At 37.8% G+C, this 18,279-nt stretch overlaps 1 protein-coding gene across 1 annotated transcript in view; it reads left to right on the top strand.

Annotated features, from left to right (window-relative positions):
- The window catches only part of TAF3 (TATA-box binding protein associated factor 3), a 162,320-nt gene extending 144,904 nt beyond the window's left edge, over window positions 1–17,416 (top strand). The window contains exons 5-7 of the mRNA XM_036461354.2: window positions 11,295–11,550; window positions 14,364–14,470; window positions 15,442–17,416. Coding sequence (XP_036317247.1) covers window positions 11,295–11,550; window positions 14,364–14,470; window positions 15,442–15,556 — 478 coding nt within the window. The 3' untranslated portion in view covers window positions 15,557–17,416. The remainder of the gene's footprint in view (window positions 1–11,294; window positions 11,551–14,363; window positions 14,471–15,441) is intronic.
- The last annotated feature ends 863 nt before the right edge of the window (window positions 17,417–18,279 follow it).

Raw genomic sequence — 18,279 nt, forward strand, 5'->3', positions numbered from 1 at the left:
TCAGAGCAGTCTGGAGCTTTTGTCTCCTTCCCACTAGGGCAATCCAGCAGCACAGTCAACAGTCCCTTCTCTGCACGCAATGTGCACGCCTCCAGAACTGCTTTCGCCGCTCCCCTAAGATTCCGCCTTACAGCCCAGGCTCCCTCCTTATGTATCTGGGTCCCAGGGTCTTGCCCAGAACTGGAGTTCAGGCTATCGGAACTGAGTTCAGTACAGTCCAGAGCTTTTATCTCCTTCTCACTAGGGAACGGCAACCAGGCACTCAATGTGTCTCCGTACCTTAGACTTTTACAGCTCCTCTGATTTTCCTTCTGATTTTCTCTTTCCTTCTCGTTTTAGAATTTCCAGTCAGTCGACTTTCCTGTAGTTCTGGGTAATGTCCATTTTGTATTTTAGTTGTATTTTATTGAAATTGTTGTGTAAGGCTGCAGTTAGGTGTTTACCTATGCCGCCATCTTGGTTTTCAAATATTAGCTCAGGTTTTTTGTTTTTTTTTATCTATTCGATGTCTGTGGGGTTTTTTATTCTGTATCACTTGTTTGTGTTCTTTACTGGGGTTCTAATAAGAATTAAAGTTATTCGTTTTTTTGTTTTTGATTTCAAAGAAATCTATATAATAAAACCATAATATGCAAATTGACCAAACAGCGGAACAACTGGTCACTATGATGCGCACTGATCACCAGGGGGCAGGTGCTCAATGCAGAGAGGGAGGCAACCAGTGGCGGCTGCAATTGAGGATAATGACCGGCTGCGGTGGTGATCAGGGGGCAGGGCTGGCCAGCGGGCAGTGCCAGGTTGCTAGCCAAGGCGGTGCCAGCAGGGGCCCCCTGAATCACTCCATCCGCCTGTCACCCTGCAGAGGGAGGCAACCAGTGGGGGGGCAGGGCCAGCCTGTGAATAGCACCACGCCACCAGCCATGGCCCTAATCACCAGCCAGGCCTGAGGCCCCTACCCTATATATTGGAAACAGTCTCTTAGGTTTAAAAATAAAAATCTGGCAAGGCTACTCTAACACTGAAAAAAACAGGATGATGCAGCGATTACATGAATGGACTCTGGCATGAACATTTTGTGATCAGCCCTGATTCTGACACTTAAAACTTTGTGATAAAGCCAATTACTTAACTTCTCTCTGTTTCGGTTTTCCACCCGTAAGATGGGGAAAATGATACTACTGCCTCAGAAGGATCATGTTATGCACTCCTTTTTATAATCAGAGCAAAAAAATGTAGCTGCCCATACAATAGCAAGATGCCTTTCACCTGTATAAAAAGTATGTTCATTGATGCATGCAGTATCCGGATTACCAGAGGGATGTCTGACTGTAAGTTTAGGCCCAACATCCCCCAAGGGGTCCCAGATTGTGAGAGGACGCAGGCTGGGCTGAGGAACATCACCACCACCACCCGTGCATAAATTTCATGCACCGGGCTTTTAATTGTTATATAAAAAGGACAACTCATTATCATGTTTTGCATAATTTTCTCATTTTTCCTTTTCCCTTTTAACTTTGCTTATGATATTTTAAACATTTTGCACAATCAAATCAGTGCTTCCCTTTATGGTTTCTACTTTTGGTGAGAAGCTTAGTATGTTTTCTTAACTTTGGGATATTCTTTTACCAAATCTTTAATCACTTAGAATTTATGGTTTATAATATAGCTATAATTTGAGTTTTATTTTCTTCAATTAATGACATTATCTTACCACTAAGAGCTAATTCTGTAATCATATATTAGAGAACATGAATATCTAAAAATCATTTTAGATAGTAGGTTCAGCTATTACTTCCAACATTTTCCACTAGAATACTAACAAATAGTAAAGCTGAAATAAAGTGATAAAAAGAACAAAATTTTTGCAAGTAGCTGTGGAAGTCCTGTCCATCAATTTGGTGAGTAGGTATAAGACAGAAAATTTTGTTTTTCTCCAGTAACGTCCTCTCGTTTATATCTTAGATATTCAGGCTTACTCCTGCCTTTAGTCAGAGTAGATAAAAAATCTGTTTCCTGCTTCCTGATTTCCTTTTATACTTTTCCTTTTCTTTCCTCCTCTCTGCAATCTGTGAGCTCAGAACTGAAAATGCCTGGATTTCCCTGAGCTTCTGACCTAAATCTGGAATTCCTTCATTTTTCTTGCTCTCCTCTCCTATTCTTTTTTCATTGATATTCCATATTTTCCTCATCTGTCCTTTATCCCATCTTTGTTCCCATGTCATAGTGCATATTACTATGTAATTTGTTCCTGTAGTTTTTATTGGCTAGGTAAATGAAGGAAATTACTAAATCGTTAAATAGTTGACGTAGGAAACCACTACTTTTAGACCAGCTTTATTTTGTTTGTTTGATTAGTAAAATTAAATATGTTCAGATTCATGAGATTCTTACTAAATGCCAGTTACCATGTTAAATGTGGAAGATACAGAAGTAAGAAGACTTTTCATTCCTTTGAGGAACTACCAGTATAGCTAGGAGAGAGGGAGGGAGGGAGGAAGGGAGGAAGGAAGGAAACTCTGCAACTTTGAAGAATTAGAAAGAGAGCAACAAAAAAAGCCCAGTGTGATCAGAAGGAAGGAAATAATAAAGATCAGATCATAAATAAATGACATAGAGAACAAAAAACAATACAAAAGATCAACAAAACCAAGAGCTGGTTGTTTGAAAGAATAAACAAAATTGATGAACTTCTAGCCAGGCTCATCAAGAAGCAAAGAGAGAGAACTCAAACAAATAAAATCAGAAACGAAAGAGATGAAATGACAACAGGCCCACAGAAATGCAAAGAGTCATAAAAAAAAAAAAAAAATACTATGAGCAACTCTACTCTAACAAACTGGTCAACATAGAAGAAATGGACATATTCCTAAAAAAATATGACCTTCCAAAACTCAACCAGGAGGAATCAAAAAATCTGTAGGTCGATAACTATGTAAGAAATTGAAGCAGTAATAGAAAAAAAAAAAAAAAAACTTCCAAAAAACAAAAGCCCTGGACTAGACAACTTCACAGGGGAGTTTTATGAAACATTCAAAGAAGAAGTAAACCTATCTTCCCAGACTATCAAAAAAAAAAAAAAATTCAAGAGGAAGGAGCACTTCCAAGCTTTTTCTACAAAGCCTGCATTACCCTAATACCAAAACCAAATAAAGACAACACAATGAAAGAGAACTACAGGCCAATATCCCTCATGAACATAGATGCTAAAATCCTCAACAAAATTCTAGCAAATAGAATCCAGAAATACATTAGAAAGATCATACACCATGATCAAGTGGAATTTATCCCAGGGATGCAAGGATGGTTCAATATCCACAAATCAATAAATGTGCTATAACACATAAACAAACTGAGAGATGAAAACCATATAATCATATCCATTTATGCATAAAAAGCATTTGACAAAATCCAACACCCTTTCTTGATAAAAACTCTCAGCAAACTGGGAATAGGAAGATCATCCTCAACATAATAAAAGCCATATATGACAAACCCACAGCCAACATTATACACATTATATGGGCAAAAACTAAAACCATTCCCCCTAAGAACAGGAACAAGACAGATACCCAGTCTCATCACCCCTCTTTGACATAATACTGAAAGTACTAGCTATTGTAATCAGAAAAGAAGAAATAAAAGGCATCCAAATTGGAAAAGAAGAAGTAATACTGTCATTGTTCATAGATGACATGCTATTGTACATAGAAAATCCCAAAACTCCATAAAAAAAACAACAACTACTAGACTTAATAAATTAATTCAGCAATGTAACAGAATACAAAATCAACACGCAGAAGTCTATGGCTTTTCTAAATATCAATAGTGAACTCACAGAAAGAGAAATTAAAAAAGCAATCCCATTTGCCATCACATCAAAAAAATTAAGATACCTAGGAATAAACTTAACCAAGGAGACAAAGGACCTCTACTCAAAAAATTTCAAGACGCTAAAAAAAGAGATAGAGGGAGACATGAACAAATGGAAGAATGTACCATGTTCATGGATTGGTAGAATCAACATCATCAAAATGTCCATACTACCCAAAGCAATCTATAAATTCAATGCAATCCACATTAAAGTACCAACGCCATACTCCAAAGACCTAGAACAAATTCTCAAAAAATTCATCTGGAATAAAAAAAGACCCCGAATAGCTGCACAATCTTGAGAAAGAAGAACAATGTTGGAGGGATCACAATACCAGATATCAAGCTATACTACAAAGCCACTGTTCTCAAAACTGCCAGGTACAGGCACAAGAACAGACATATAGACCAGTGGAACAGAATAGAGAACCCAGAAATCGACACAAGCCAGTATGCTCAATTAATATTTGACAAAGGAGGCAAGAATGTACAATGTAGACAAGATAGTCTCTTCAATAAATGGTGTTGGGAAAACTGGACAGATACTTGAAAAAAAAATGAAACTAGACCACCAATTTACACTATACACAAAAATAAACTCAAAATAGATAAAGAACTTAAATGTAAGAGAGAAAACCATAAAAATCTTAGAAGAAGCCATAAGCAACAAAATAGCAGACATTTGTTGTAGCAATATCTTTACCGATGCAGCTCCTAGGGCAATGGAAACTAAAGAGAAAATAAACAAGTGGGACTACATCAAAATAAAAAGCTTCTGTGCAGCAAAAGAAACTATAAACAAAACAACAAGAAAGCCCACTGTGTGGGAGAACATATTTCCCAATGTTATCTCTGATAAGAGTTTCTTCTCCAACATTTATAAGGAACTCATACAACTTAACAAAAGACAAACATTCCAATCAAAAAATGGGCAAAGGAGCTAAATAGATACTTTTTGAAAAAGGACCTTCAGAAAGCTAAGAGACATATGAAAACATGCTCAAAGTCACTAATCATCCAAGAGATGCAAATCAAAACAACAATGAGGTACAATCTCACACCTGTCAGAATGGCTATCATCAAGTGCTGGAGAGGATTCGGAGAAAAAGGAACCCTTCTTCATTGCTGGTGGGAATGCAGACTGGTGCAGCCACTATGGAAAACAGTACTGCATTTCCTCATGAAATTAAAAATGGAATTGCCATTTGACCCAGTAATACCACTTTTATAAATATATCCCAAGAAAACCGAAACACCTATCAGAAATGCACCCCTGTGTTTATAGCAGCACAGTTTGCAATAGCTAAGATTTGGAAACAGCCTAAATGCCCATCAGCAGATGAATGGATTAGAAAACGGTGGTACATCTACACAATGGAATAAGATGCTGCTATGAAAAAGGAAGGAATTCTTTTTGAAAAAAAATATAGATTTTATTGATTTTTTTACAGAGAAGAAGGTAGAGGGAGACAGAGTTAGAAACATCAATGAGAGAGAAACATCAACCAGCTGCCTCCTGCATAGCCTCTACTGGGGACGTGCCTCTAACCAAGGTATATGCCCTTGACCAAAACTAAACTTGGGACACCTGAGTCCACAGGCGGATGCTCTATCCACTGAGCCAAACTGGTTAGGGCAAAGGAAGGAATTCTTACCATTTGCAGCAGCATGGATAGATCTGGAGATCATTATGCTAAGTGAAATAAGCCAGTCATTGAAAGATAAATACCACATGATTTCACTCATTTATGGATAATAAAGAACTTTACAAACTATTGAACAAAGTAGAGGCAAAGAAGCATCGAACAGACCGTCAAACTACAGCAGGAAGGTAGGGGATGATTGGTGGGGGAGTAAGAGATCAACCAAAAGACTTGTATGCATGCATATAAGCATGACCAACAGACACAAGATACTGGGGCAAGGGGACGAAAACAAGTGTCTGGGGGTAGAGGCACCTGGGGGTGGGGGGGAAAGACATATGTACTACAATTTGTAATACCTTAAACAAGAAAATAAAATAAAAATTTTAAAAAAGAAGTAGAAATTGGTAACTACAAAATTGTCACAGGGATGTAAAGTACAGCATAGAGAGTATAGATGATAATATTGTAATAACAGTATTATTCAATATGTATGGTGCCAGGTGGGTTCTTGAAATATCAGGGAAACATTTTGTAAAGTGTATGATTGTTTAACCACTATGCTATACACCTGAAATTAATATAAAATAATATTGAATGTAAACTGTAATTGAAACATAAAATTTTTTAAAAATCAAATTAAAATAAAACACATAAAAGTTACTTAGGTTTCTCAATTTTTAAGAATGTAAAAATGTAAAAAATAATATTTAGATTGCTCCTTTAGAATTTTTTTAAATAAAGGTCCACTGGGTCAAATCCTTGGGTTTTGCTTGCCTGAAATGTCCTTATTTTATCCTTATTCTTGAAAGATGTTTCCAAAGACAAAATTTATTTTTCTTCAGCACATTGAAGATGTATTCCACTGTTTTCTAAATTCATCATTGCTGTTGAGAAGTCAGCTGTAATATGTTTCTTCTTTGAAAGTACTTGTTCTTAGAGTGTAAGCCCACAAACTGAAGAGTCCTGGATTCAATTTCTGTCAAGGGCATGTACCTCAGTTGCAGGCTCAATACCTGGTCCTGATTGAGGCAACATGCAGGAGGCAACCAATAAAGATGTGTTTCTCTCACATCTATGTTTCTCTCTCCATCTCTCCCCTTCCCTTCCACTCTCTCTAAAACTCAATGGAAAATATATCCTGGGGTGAAGATTAACAAAAAGAAAAAAGAAAGCAAGTAGTTGTTCTATTTTTTCCCTCTGGCTGCTTTTCAGACTTTTCTTTTTGTGATTTATAGTTTCACTGTGATATGTCTACAATAGGCCCTCGGGTTACGTCAGAAATCTATCTGTTCCTACGGCGTGACTTAACACAATTTTCGCCATAAGCACTTACGTCACTCACATGGAGCACATACACTACAGTAATAAAGTGAAACAGTAAAAAAAAAAAAAATTTAGGTTAACAATACCTGACCTTTACTTGTGATAAATAATAATTTAAAAAAACACCATAAAGCACATACACATGTACATATGTCAAAATGACTGAACTTTCTTTTATAAATAAATGGGAGATAACGATGTAACCAGGAAACAATGCATGTCAAGTCCCACATAGCCCGAGAACTGCCTGTATTTATCTTGCCTGGGATTTATTAGGCTTCTTAAGTCTATGGATTGGTATCTTGCATCAGTTCTGTAAAAGTCTAAATATTCTTTGTTAGCATTTTGCCTTTGCCCCTTTCTCTCTAGCATTATGATTAAACTTGTACTAATTAGACTTTTTAATTGTACTTTTTAATTCTCTTTGCCTCTCAAGGCTAAGTTCTACATTATTTCTTCTGTCTTCCTACTCAGTTTCTAATTCTCCCATCCATTGAGTTTTACACTTCATTTACTACATTTGTCATTTCTATAAAGTCTATTCTTTTCAAATCTACTAGGTCACCCTTTTAGCCCCCTATTACCTGCCAATAATTTCAATCTTTTTATTTTTTAAGCATTGTAAGTAGAGTGGTTTTATAGTTGATAGTTCTAGTATCTATGATCATTATGAGTCTCCTTATATTGTCTATTATTTTTTCTGCTTCTCCCTGAGGCTGCCTTGCCTCTTTGTATGTCTGGTTATCTTTCATTATCTACACTTTTTTTCTAAAATAATTATCTGTGTTAATAATATTAATAATACTTCCTCTCAGGATGATTTGTGCTGGGTACCTGGGCACATTATGAGTCCAAATGACTTGAAATATTACATAGAGTGCCCTGGACCACCAGAGCTTAGAATTCATAAGATTCTCATTCATCCTTTCCTAATGGGTGTAGCCTGTTGGGAGTCCTTAATGTGGGGAAGAGTTCTCTTAGACTTTACACTTTGGCAGTCCCTGGGCTTTGGAACCTATCCTCTTTATCAAAACCAAAGATCAGATTTGTTTTATGAGCAAATACCCTCAGGCAAAACATCTGTGTTCTACTTACCTCTGAGTTCCTGCATTTTCTTTAGTTTTGTTTCCAGAACCCATGTTTTAAATGGTTCTAGGAAATTGCCTCCACAAATAGTGTGTTTTAAATTTTTAGCCTAACCATAAAAATAGTGCTTGCACTATAGATATAAGTGCAATAAATATAATAACATAAATATAGTAATAACTTTGGACTCTCATCCTTTCTAATAAAAGGGTAATATGCAAATTAACTATCACTCCCACAAAAGTAGTGGCACCCATAGCCACAAGATGGTGGTGCCCAGTCCTCTCAGCCCTGCCAGAGTCCCTCAGTCCTGAGGTGGGAGCAGTTAGCAGCTGCTGAGCAGCCTAGTGGAATGCTTGCTTCATCATCGCGGTGACGAGGAAAAGTGTTCCACCCCGACTGCAGAGGTCTGGGGGGTGAGGGGGGCACTTGTGTCATCGCCCCAGCAACGAGGCAAGCGTTCCACGCCTGGCCATGGATGGGCCTCTGGCCAGACTGGGGCGCGCGGATGGGCCTCTGGGCAGCGGGCGCGGAGCGGCCAGGCCCGGCAGAGAGCTGCTGGTGTACAGATTCGTGTGCTACTAGTCTTCTATGTAAGGCAACAGTCATTCAGTAAGCATCAAGAGTCAGTGGTGTGTTAGTTAAGATCACAGGTTCTGAAATCAGACTGCCTGAGTTTAAATTTTGGCTGTCACACAGTAGTCTACTAATCTCTCTGTGCCTAGATTTCTGCTTCTGCAAGAGGAAAGTTATGTCAGTGTTTATCTCATTTGGTTGTTATGAGGATCAAGCGAGATAAGGCAAGTAAACATTTAGCTTAGTTCCTCGTATGCAGTTGGCTTTCAAGTGCTTAGAACAATTGGATACTTAGTAAGTGTTCAATAAATATCCACTATTATTTATCTTACCCATTTATTGAATGTCTCCTACAGTGCATGTTAAGTTTTCTGATCTTTGACTATATTCAAGTTTGAAAGGTATCACATACTTGCATGAAACAAGTGGAGATCAATTAAGCAGCATTAGTTATTTGCTTCCATAACGATGGCATTTTTTGAAATACTTTATTGTCTTAAAATCTTCTGATCAGAATAGCAAAAAATCATGCTTTTTAGTGGAGGTGGTATGAGAAAATGGAACTATGCAGACTGATAATGGTAGTACTGGGGGTTGTCATGCATAAGAACCATGAGTATATTGCTGGTGCTAACACATTTGTTCATAGTGTTTGACATGTTTCTCTATGTTTAGGTTCTCACCAAAACTCTCAGAAGCAGCTATATTTTCACTTTGTTGATCAGAAAAGCAAGGCCTAGATAATTGTGGAACAGTAGGAAGAGATAATATGGTACAGTTATTTTAGAGTATAACTTGGGATTCCTAGTCAAGGTAAAAGGTGTATACTCTGTGACCCAGTAGCTTTATCTAGGACTGTAGCCTTGGGAAATTCTTGAATGTATTTAGAGTTAGCATATAACATGTACAAGGCAATATGGCCTACACTCAGTAGGGCAATGAGCAAAAGTCCTTTGACTTACCCATGCCATGGAATATCATTTAACAAGTACAATAAGTAATATTGATCATATGTATCAACGTGGATAAATCAAGAGACTTAAAACTAAGTGTGCGACGAATAGATAAACTTGGAGATCTAAGGCACAGCATAGCAATTATCTTCAACATTACTGGATTATACACATCAGAATTGCTGATGTTGTAGAAGACCAAAGAAACCCAAGCAGGACTTAAAGAAATGGAGGTGTACAGTTTTATTACACCACAGTCTCAGAGGAGTTGCCTCCAAAGTCTGAGCCAACTAATATGGTGGAAGCTCTTCTTTTATCCCCTTTGGTTTCTTTGTCCTCCAAATATGGGTGGGACTTCTGGACCTTTCATTGGCTTGGCAAAGAGCCCCTGTGTTGGGATGGGGCCTTGAGGCCATACCTAAGGGCCTACCCTGGTGCCAGTGCTGATAATCTCCTCTGGGGTTGTTCATTGTTCATGTTTTATGGCCTCTGTAAAATGGGAGTAGTACTTTAGATAGACAGGTCTTGCAAGACCAGATTGTGGAGAAAGGGGCAGTGACTTAATTATAGGTTATTAAGAATGTATATTAGGTTACTGGCACAGATTCAGAATGCTAGTGCCCCCCAAACATCAGGATTACATTAGAATTATTAGCCTTTTAGCCTTCTCACTAAGACTAGATCTTAATTGTTCTGAACACAAAAAGAACTGATAATTGTGTGGCATAGTAAAGGTGTTAGCTAATACCACTAATGCCACTGTACTAATCATATTACATTATACAAATATATCAAATCAACACATTGTGCACCTCCTAATTACACAATGTTACATGTCATTTATATCTCACACAAAAAAAACTAAGTGAGAAAAGCTAGCTACAAGAAATATAGTTTGATATTGTTTTTACAAAAACAGATCTGCCAGCTTGAGAGTGTTTACTTCTGGAGGAGCGAGGGAGAGAGACCTGAAGCAAATATGGCAGAGGGCTAGCTTCTAGTCTGTTACCTAAGCTGTCTGTTTTCTCTGCGTTTGAAATGATTTATATATTTTTTCAAGTAAAAGAACTTGTAAAAAGGAAAAAAGAAGGAAGCTGTGGAATCAAAAGACCATGGTTCAAAGCCTGCCACCCATTTACCCAGTTCCTTTCTTTAATCCTATTTCCTCATCTATAAAATGGGATCACTATAACTTCTTTGAAGTTGTTGTGAGGACTAGATGAGATTAGCCTACCTAATAAAAGAGTAATATGCAAATTGATCATGCCTCCATCATGCCCACCAGTCACACCCACCAGCCAATCAGAGCAAGTATGCAAATAAACCCAACCAAGATGGCTATAGCCACAGAGGAAGGAGTCTTGGGTTTCTCTGACAATGGAAGAAGCCAAGCTTTCCGCCTGCCCTAGCTAGCCTAAGCCTTCACTCAAGGCTATAAAGTTTCAATTATAGAAGGTAAACAAATCCAAACAGTAATGGCGGCAGCCACGGAGCAAGCAGAAGGCTTGGCTCTGCTCCAGGCTACAAAGTTTCCATTGTAGAAGGTAAATAAGTTCCAGATACCAGGGCCTCCACTTGGGTCACCAGGGGGTGTGGCTGGCCTGCAAACCATCACAGACCCCTTGCTCAGGCTGCCCCATTCCCCAAGGAAACCCCCACTTGAGTAAGTTGAGAAGTGAGTGGGTGAAAGGCCTTCAGCTCAGGTCTGTAGCTGTCTCTGGACTCTTCAGAAAAGTATTTTGCTACTAGAAGAAGAAAATTACTTTGTAATAATGTTTTAAAATATTTAGTTTGATTTAACTGTCCTGTTTTGACTTATCCTTTTCTCTTTTGTTGACAGTGTCATCAGCAAAGTGGTCCCAGCCCCCGAGGCTAAGCCAGCTCCGTCTCTTAATAGGCCCAAGACCCCACCACCAGTGTCAGTCCCAGCCACTGTGCCAGTGCATGTCACTCCTGCCCCAGTGCCTTTGCCACTCCTTGCACAGTCCACCTCGTCCCCCGCTTTGATGCCGACCCCGTCCCCTGCCATCTCTGGAGCCGGAAGTTCAAAAGCCCCAGTGCGGAGTGTGGTAACGGAGACCGTCAGCACTTACGTGGTACGCAGCATGTATTTTGCAGTGTTTTCTTTAAAGTTACTTAAAAGCTTACTCTTTTATTATGAAAATGTTTTCAATTAAAAAGCAATGTCATATGTATCATTATTGAATTTCAGAGGCAATTCTTTATGACTAGAAAGATATTTTCATTGCATTTTCAAGCTTTTGGCAGAAAAGTATTGTATTTCAGTGTTCGCATATTTAGTCTTCATAAATAATGTCAAATCATTGTTCTTCTTTTTATTGTTTTAGAATATGATTATATACATATATACAACAATATCAGTGTATAAATATAGAGAATAATAGTGATATTTAAATCTCACACTGAACTTTTGATCAAGCAATTAAATTATTCACTTAAGAGTATAATTTATGTAATATATACAGATCTTATGGGCCAGCTGCTGTTACTAAGTAACAGCACTAATTATAGTATGTCTTTGGCTAAGGTCCAGAATATACCAGACTTGGATAATAAATGAAAATGAACTCCCAGACCAAACAGCTCTCTGAGTACACAAGTTTGTCTTCAGATAGTAAAACTCACCTTGTTCAGTGAGTTCAGCAATGACATGGCCTTGACCACCAAATACTCTATATATAGACTGTGACTATAAGCCTAGTGATGGCTCGAATCTTTTCAAGAAGATATGATTGAAAAGTGGTGTGTGGGATTCATGATAGTTGTTATAAATCATGCAAATACTATTATATATTTTTAAGGCATTTTGGAAGGAAATTTCAATAAGTCATTCCATATTGGAGGCACTATAATGATTCAGAGGATAAAAATCTCAGAAGTATTGAGAGAGGATATAAAGACCTGAAAAATTAACAGAAAAGGATTAAACTGGCTATTTAAGACAAAAAGGGAAATGTGATACAAAAATCTGTGATCATCAAATTGGTCCATTTGCCGAGCCAGCATGGCTCAGGAAGTCAAGTTTCAATTCCCAGTCAGGGCACATACCCGGGTTGCAGGCTTAAACTTCAGTGGGGAGTGTGCAGAAGGCAGCCAATCAATGATTCTTGTCATTAATGTTTCTATCTCCCTTCCTCTCTGAAATCAATAAAAGTATACTTGTAAAAAATTGGTTCGTTCAAGGACCAGTTGCTGTAGGTGTTTAATTGAAGCGCAAGGCAGGTTGATCAGAAAAGATTTTATGTTTGACCTCCATTTCATCTGTAATTAAGGGGTTTATGTTAGAAGAGATTATCACTATAGTTTGTTCTAGCCCTAAAATTTCTGGTTCTCCAGTGGACTTTTGAGACTAACTCCTTGAAGATGGATCAGATTTACATAGACAGTGTGGGTGAGAAGCCTTCTGTCTCCTAAGAGACATTTTTTTAGACTGAGAACAAGAAGTGTGATTTGGAGGAAAGATAAGGCCATAGAGCAAAACAGCTGATTTTGTTGTTGTGCAATAGTGTGACTTTTGGAACTGGCCGTTACCTTTCCGTAGCTGCAGATTCCCCATTCTTAACCTATCCAAGGGTTGTTTTAAGATGGTTAGATGAAGCAAATGTTTGGAAGAACTTAGTGAGCTGTCAAGTGTTCAGTGTTAGTTGTGAGGGATAATATGGCAAATTCCTCTTGTAGCAACAGAGTTATGGCCTTCTAATTTCAAGAAAGGTCAACTAGCAGCAAGACTGGCCATGCATGGCAGCTGCAGGGCATAGGCTCTGGACTGGTCTTAACCCTGGACAGCTGGCATGTGGTAACTGGTGGCTCTCTCCCCTTGGAATTAGAAAGGGCTGAGTCAGAGATGTAGCTGCCCACAGCTTTCTTTAGGAAGCTTTCCTAAGAACACGACTCTTTGTAGAGACTTTAAAACATGGCAGGCCTTAAATAGCACATCAGTGGGCTGAAACAGCTGTGTCCCCAATACACCCATTACACACAAAGAAACCCCCCCCCCCGTTTTTTGCATATCTAGTCAGTGTTATATTTAAAAGTGAAGGAAGGAACCATACTTTACAAAATAAACTGAATGAAATTATATGCTGTGTTATTGTGAAAGCGAGTATTTAGCTGTTGCTATTTTTTGAATGACCATCATAGAATTGTTTCTTCCAAATTGGTTTGGTTAATGTTAAATTTGAGGAAGTGAAACAATTAGGGATGTGTCTTATTTAGAACTGGTAAGTTAAGTAAACTCCAAAGCACATCATCTTTGTAGAAAAATAATATTTAAATGTGTAGTTCTTTGGCTTCATGAGTTCCTTGTTTCATTTGCCCTTTAGTGATTGTACTTTGCTGAAAATGTCATAAAGGGAATGGAAAGTTACTTAGTAACAACTCTTTTATATCCTTGATCTTATCAACTAGTTCAGGAGAAGGATTTAGCTAATAAGTAATAAGGTGATACATGCACTATTGGCTGTACATATGAATTCCATGCCTGTGAGTGCGACTGAGGAAATACATATCGTTGAGCTCTATAGTTCAAAAGTATCAGTTGTTATTGCCATAAAGACTCTAATTATTATGAACTTCTGTGTTTACAGTATTTTTTTAGATGAAGTCGACTATAGGCTATATTGTTCACAGAAGTTATTATAAAATGCTTTTTTTAATGATTTAAACAAAAGAGTTTAAAATATTCGTTAGAAATGATTCCAGAATGATGATGGTTATGATTATGACTTTAATAACTTGTTAACCACTTTTTTTTTTTTTTTAGTTTAATATGTCAGTGTATTAGGTTCACGGTATAAAGTAATCACTCTTATCCTGCCCTCTTTTTGGTTCTTTTCCCCTATTCCATCTCTGATTACACACACCTCCTCAACCCCATTTAAAACCTCAGATCCGAGATGAGTGGGGTAATCAGATCTGGATCTGTCCTGGATGTAACAAGCCTGACGATGGGAGTCCCATGATCGGCTGTGATGGCTGTGATGACTGGTACCACTGGTGAGTGCTCCAAGCATCAATGAGTGCCAGTCACTCCATGGGGGGTGACACTGCAGAGCGGATTAGTGACTTTGGTCCATCTTGGATTGTCTCCCCTTCAGGTGCTATCCTCAGAATCATGTACAGGGCAAAAATCACTGAGTCAATAAAATGTAATTAGTTTTAAAAATCAAGTCTTTGGACTATTGTTATTCAGCCTAAATTCTGAATATTTTGCTTAACTTAAATACCATTCTACTGGAAAAGAAAGGAGACATAGGGATCCCCCTTTCCTTTCCTTCTAGTAATTGTCTGCTAAGCTTCATAGTACCATTGAGATAACCCCTTTGTAAACGTGTCATAAACTGCAGAAATAAAGGGACAGCTTATCTGTTTTTTTACTTCTCTACCACTATTCCCCACTACCAAAGAAATGCTACCAAAATGTATGCAAATAATCTCATTTTTTCTTTAAAATATCAAATATAAAAAGATAGAAATCCATTCAGTCACATAATATATGATAGGTATAAGATAAAAACAAAGCCATTGCTCAGGCCAAAACCAATTTGGCTCATAGAGCGTCGACCTGCAGACTGAAAGGTCCCAGGTTCGATTCTGGTCAAGGGCATGTACCTTGGTTGTGGGCGCGTCCCCAGGAGGGGGGTGTGCAGGAGGCAGCTGATGGATGTTTCTCTCTCATCCATAGTTGTAGCTGAAAGGAAAAATGGGCTAATTAATTTCTCCAGTGGTGCCTATAAAAGGGACATTATGTAATATAATCATCCTTTTGTCCAACAATAGTGCTACATAAATTAGAGTTCTATGGCTTGGATTTCCGGTGAATATACCATAGGCTTAAAATTTAATTATTTAAAAGTATTTAAGAACATAAAAAAGAGAGAGAGAGAGAGAGAGACTGTGTGTGTGTGTGTACATGTACATGTATATGTATAACTTTTTTATCCAAAACTCTTTTTCTTAACATGTAGGCCCTGTGTTGGAATAATGGCTGCACCACCCGAAGAAATGCAGTGGTTCTGTTCCAAGTGTGCCAACAAGAAGAAGGATAAGAAGCACAAAAAGAGGAAGCATCGTGCACACTGACATCTCTGCAGCGCGGACCAGTGGCGTGGCCTCGGGCTTCTTTCCTACCACTTCAGATGGGGATCCATGAATTCTGCTGTCCCATCTACTGCTAAGTTCCTGTAGATGAGGAATCTTGGGAGACCGAGGACCAGAGAACTGCAGCGTCTGCTCTGGATGCTTCCCACTGGAACAGACTGGCCTATGGCCACATGATGGTGTGGCAGAAGGAAACTCAAGTAACAGGTGTGGCACAAGGACTGCCGGGCCTTCATTTTTCTATTACCAGTGACAAGTATTAATAAAAGACCATAATCTTCCCTTCTGATTTTCTTTATTCTCTCCAAGGCCTTTTCATGAAGGTATTAGATGAGAAGATGATGTGTAAACCACCTTGGCTGTAATTTAAGGATGATATCATTAGGCTGTATACAGTTTCAACTTCTTTCCCCCTATAGTAAGATAATCATAATAACATAAATGAAAACTCCAGTTGGAGTATTGGTAAATATTTTTGTGATAAAAAGTTTATGAAGCGTCCCCTCTCCCCATTTTTAGTATTAACATGTAAAATGTTCAGGCTTTTGTGAAATACCTTATATTTTTTAAGAAAAGGGTTTCTATCATGTCCTGTTTGCTCTCATGCAAATTATTTTTGTTAACTCACATTTTCTGTCTTTGTTGCATTCTAACCCTTCTTTAGACTGCAGGTGTTCTTCTCACTGCTTATACATTTCATCAACTTGTATAAAAACTCTTCAGACTAGAAGATCTGCCCTCATGTAAATAATAAATATTTATGAAGCAGTTATTTTTTAAATTTTTATCGTGTTTAATTCTGGCTTTCTCTGTAATCCACTGTGATTTCAGCCATGTCTGTAATTACTGCTGTACATAAGCAAAGAAGGCTAGAAAACAGAGCCATAGTTGGAAGTTACCTACCATGAGCTGAACCTGCACAGTGCCCACAACACTGTGGGAAAGGGCCCTGGCAGTTAGAAGGAAAGCATGGCAATTTAGGCCTGTAGTTCATTATTTGAAATTGGTTTATTATCTGGTTTGTTTCTGTAAATTTCTTTGATTTTTATAAAAGGACATGTAGATTCCTCAAAAGTAAAAAAAGAAAAAAAAAGAAAAAAAAATATTCTGTAGCATTTTGTGTTTATATTGTTTTATTTCTGCAAATCTGTTCATTAATATTGTGGTTTAAGGCTGTAATGAAGAATATTAAGAATTTTTAAAGAAAACTCATCAAATTTCAGGGTATCACAAAACTTTATTATATTACTATACTGCCCACTATTTATTATATGTTATAGATATCTGAGATATAAACCAAATATTTTATTTTTAATGTAAAACATCAAATTTTATTAACATATTTTAGCAACTTTGGAATAAATATGGACTTTTACTTGATTTTGAAATAATCCCAATTTGGGCCAGTGTAATGGATATCTTAAATGCTAGAATATGGGTATGGAGCCTAATACAAATATATTAATAGAAATTGTGATTTTTTTAATGCCAAGTAAATTGATATTAGTGTATGAATTAGTCATATTTTAAGACCTATTATGTGGTTAGAGAAATGAAGTTATCTGCCATGAATGTTAAATTGCAAGTCAGTGCAAATGGAGTAGCCCTTTTAAGAGTACAGTATTTCATTGCCGTCCTTGTTCTAGAAGCCAACTTTTTTACCCCTACCAGAACAACAAAACAAAGCATCTATGTTGAGATACATGTTTTTGTTTTATTAATTTGAGATCATTCTAAATACTTTATACAATATTTTCACATGCACAAATATGCCCGTTAGTGCTTTTTGGAAAGTGAAGAGGGGTGGGGAAGTGCAAAATAAAGATTGTTGGCTATTTCATAGTTTGCTTTTCCATTTTCTTTATTTAGGATTTAGTTCCTTGAGGCATGGTCAGTGGGTCTAAAGTTGCCACGTTTAAGTGAGCCGGTTTGAAATAAGAATGGAGGTGCCTATATTTAACTTTTCTCCCAATCCTACCGAGAGGCTTCAGCCCTTACTACATTGAAGGAATTTCAATCAGTTTGTCCCTTGCTATTTCATGGTTGCTTTCCTAAATCCAGTTCATGATTTTATAAATGGCCTTTGCAATAATAAAACCAAAGAATCATTTTCAGGGGGCTGGATAGCTCAAGGGATTAGTAATGGAATACAGAGCCTTTCACCTCCAGGTCAGTGAGTTGAATCCAGCCCAGGTCACTGGAGACCCAGAGTTGTTACCGTCTTCTGACTGCTCAGTGGCCTGTGTAAAACGGACCGGTGGGCTCAGTCTCCACTGGATGGCTGTCCGTGCACCAACTGAAGGAAGTTCAAGAAGCTGCAAAAAGAAATGTGGATTCAAAAATAAAATACCTGTGTTACAAAGCAGTGAGAAACTTGGGCATAGTCATTCTTCACAAAGTAGTAGGAGAAAAAGAGTAACTTACCAATGCCACAGGCATGACAGAGAATAGACAGGACTCACTTTCCTTAGTGAAGTCAAGACAGGAATGAAAAGGCCTGTATTGGATGAGGGGAGAACGGTATATTGTGAAAGATGATTTCATGAGGAGAAAAGTTTTAGGGGACCCAAGCACTAAGAAGAAAATGGGTTTTGGCTTTTGAGGGAGAAGGAAATCACAGAGCAGCAGCAACTTGAGGAACTACTGTGACTGAGAAAATTTGATGCAAAGGAATGGAAGTGTTTCCCTTTCGTCCAGGTGGCAGT

The sequence above is a fragment of the Pipistrellus kuhlii genome, unplaced genomic scaffold, assembly GCF_014108245.1.
Source record: "Pipistrellus kuhlii isolate mPipKuh1 unplaced genomic scaffold, mPipKuh1.p scaffold_m20_p_1, whole genome shotgun sequence".
Taxonomy (NCBI): domain Eukaryota; kingdom Metazoa; phylum Chordata; class Mammalia; order Chiroptera; family Vespertilionidae; genus Pipistrellus; species Pipistrellus kuhlii.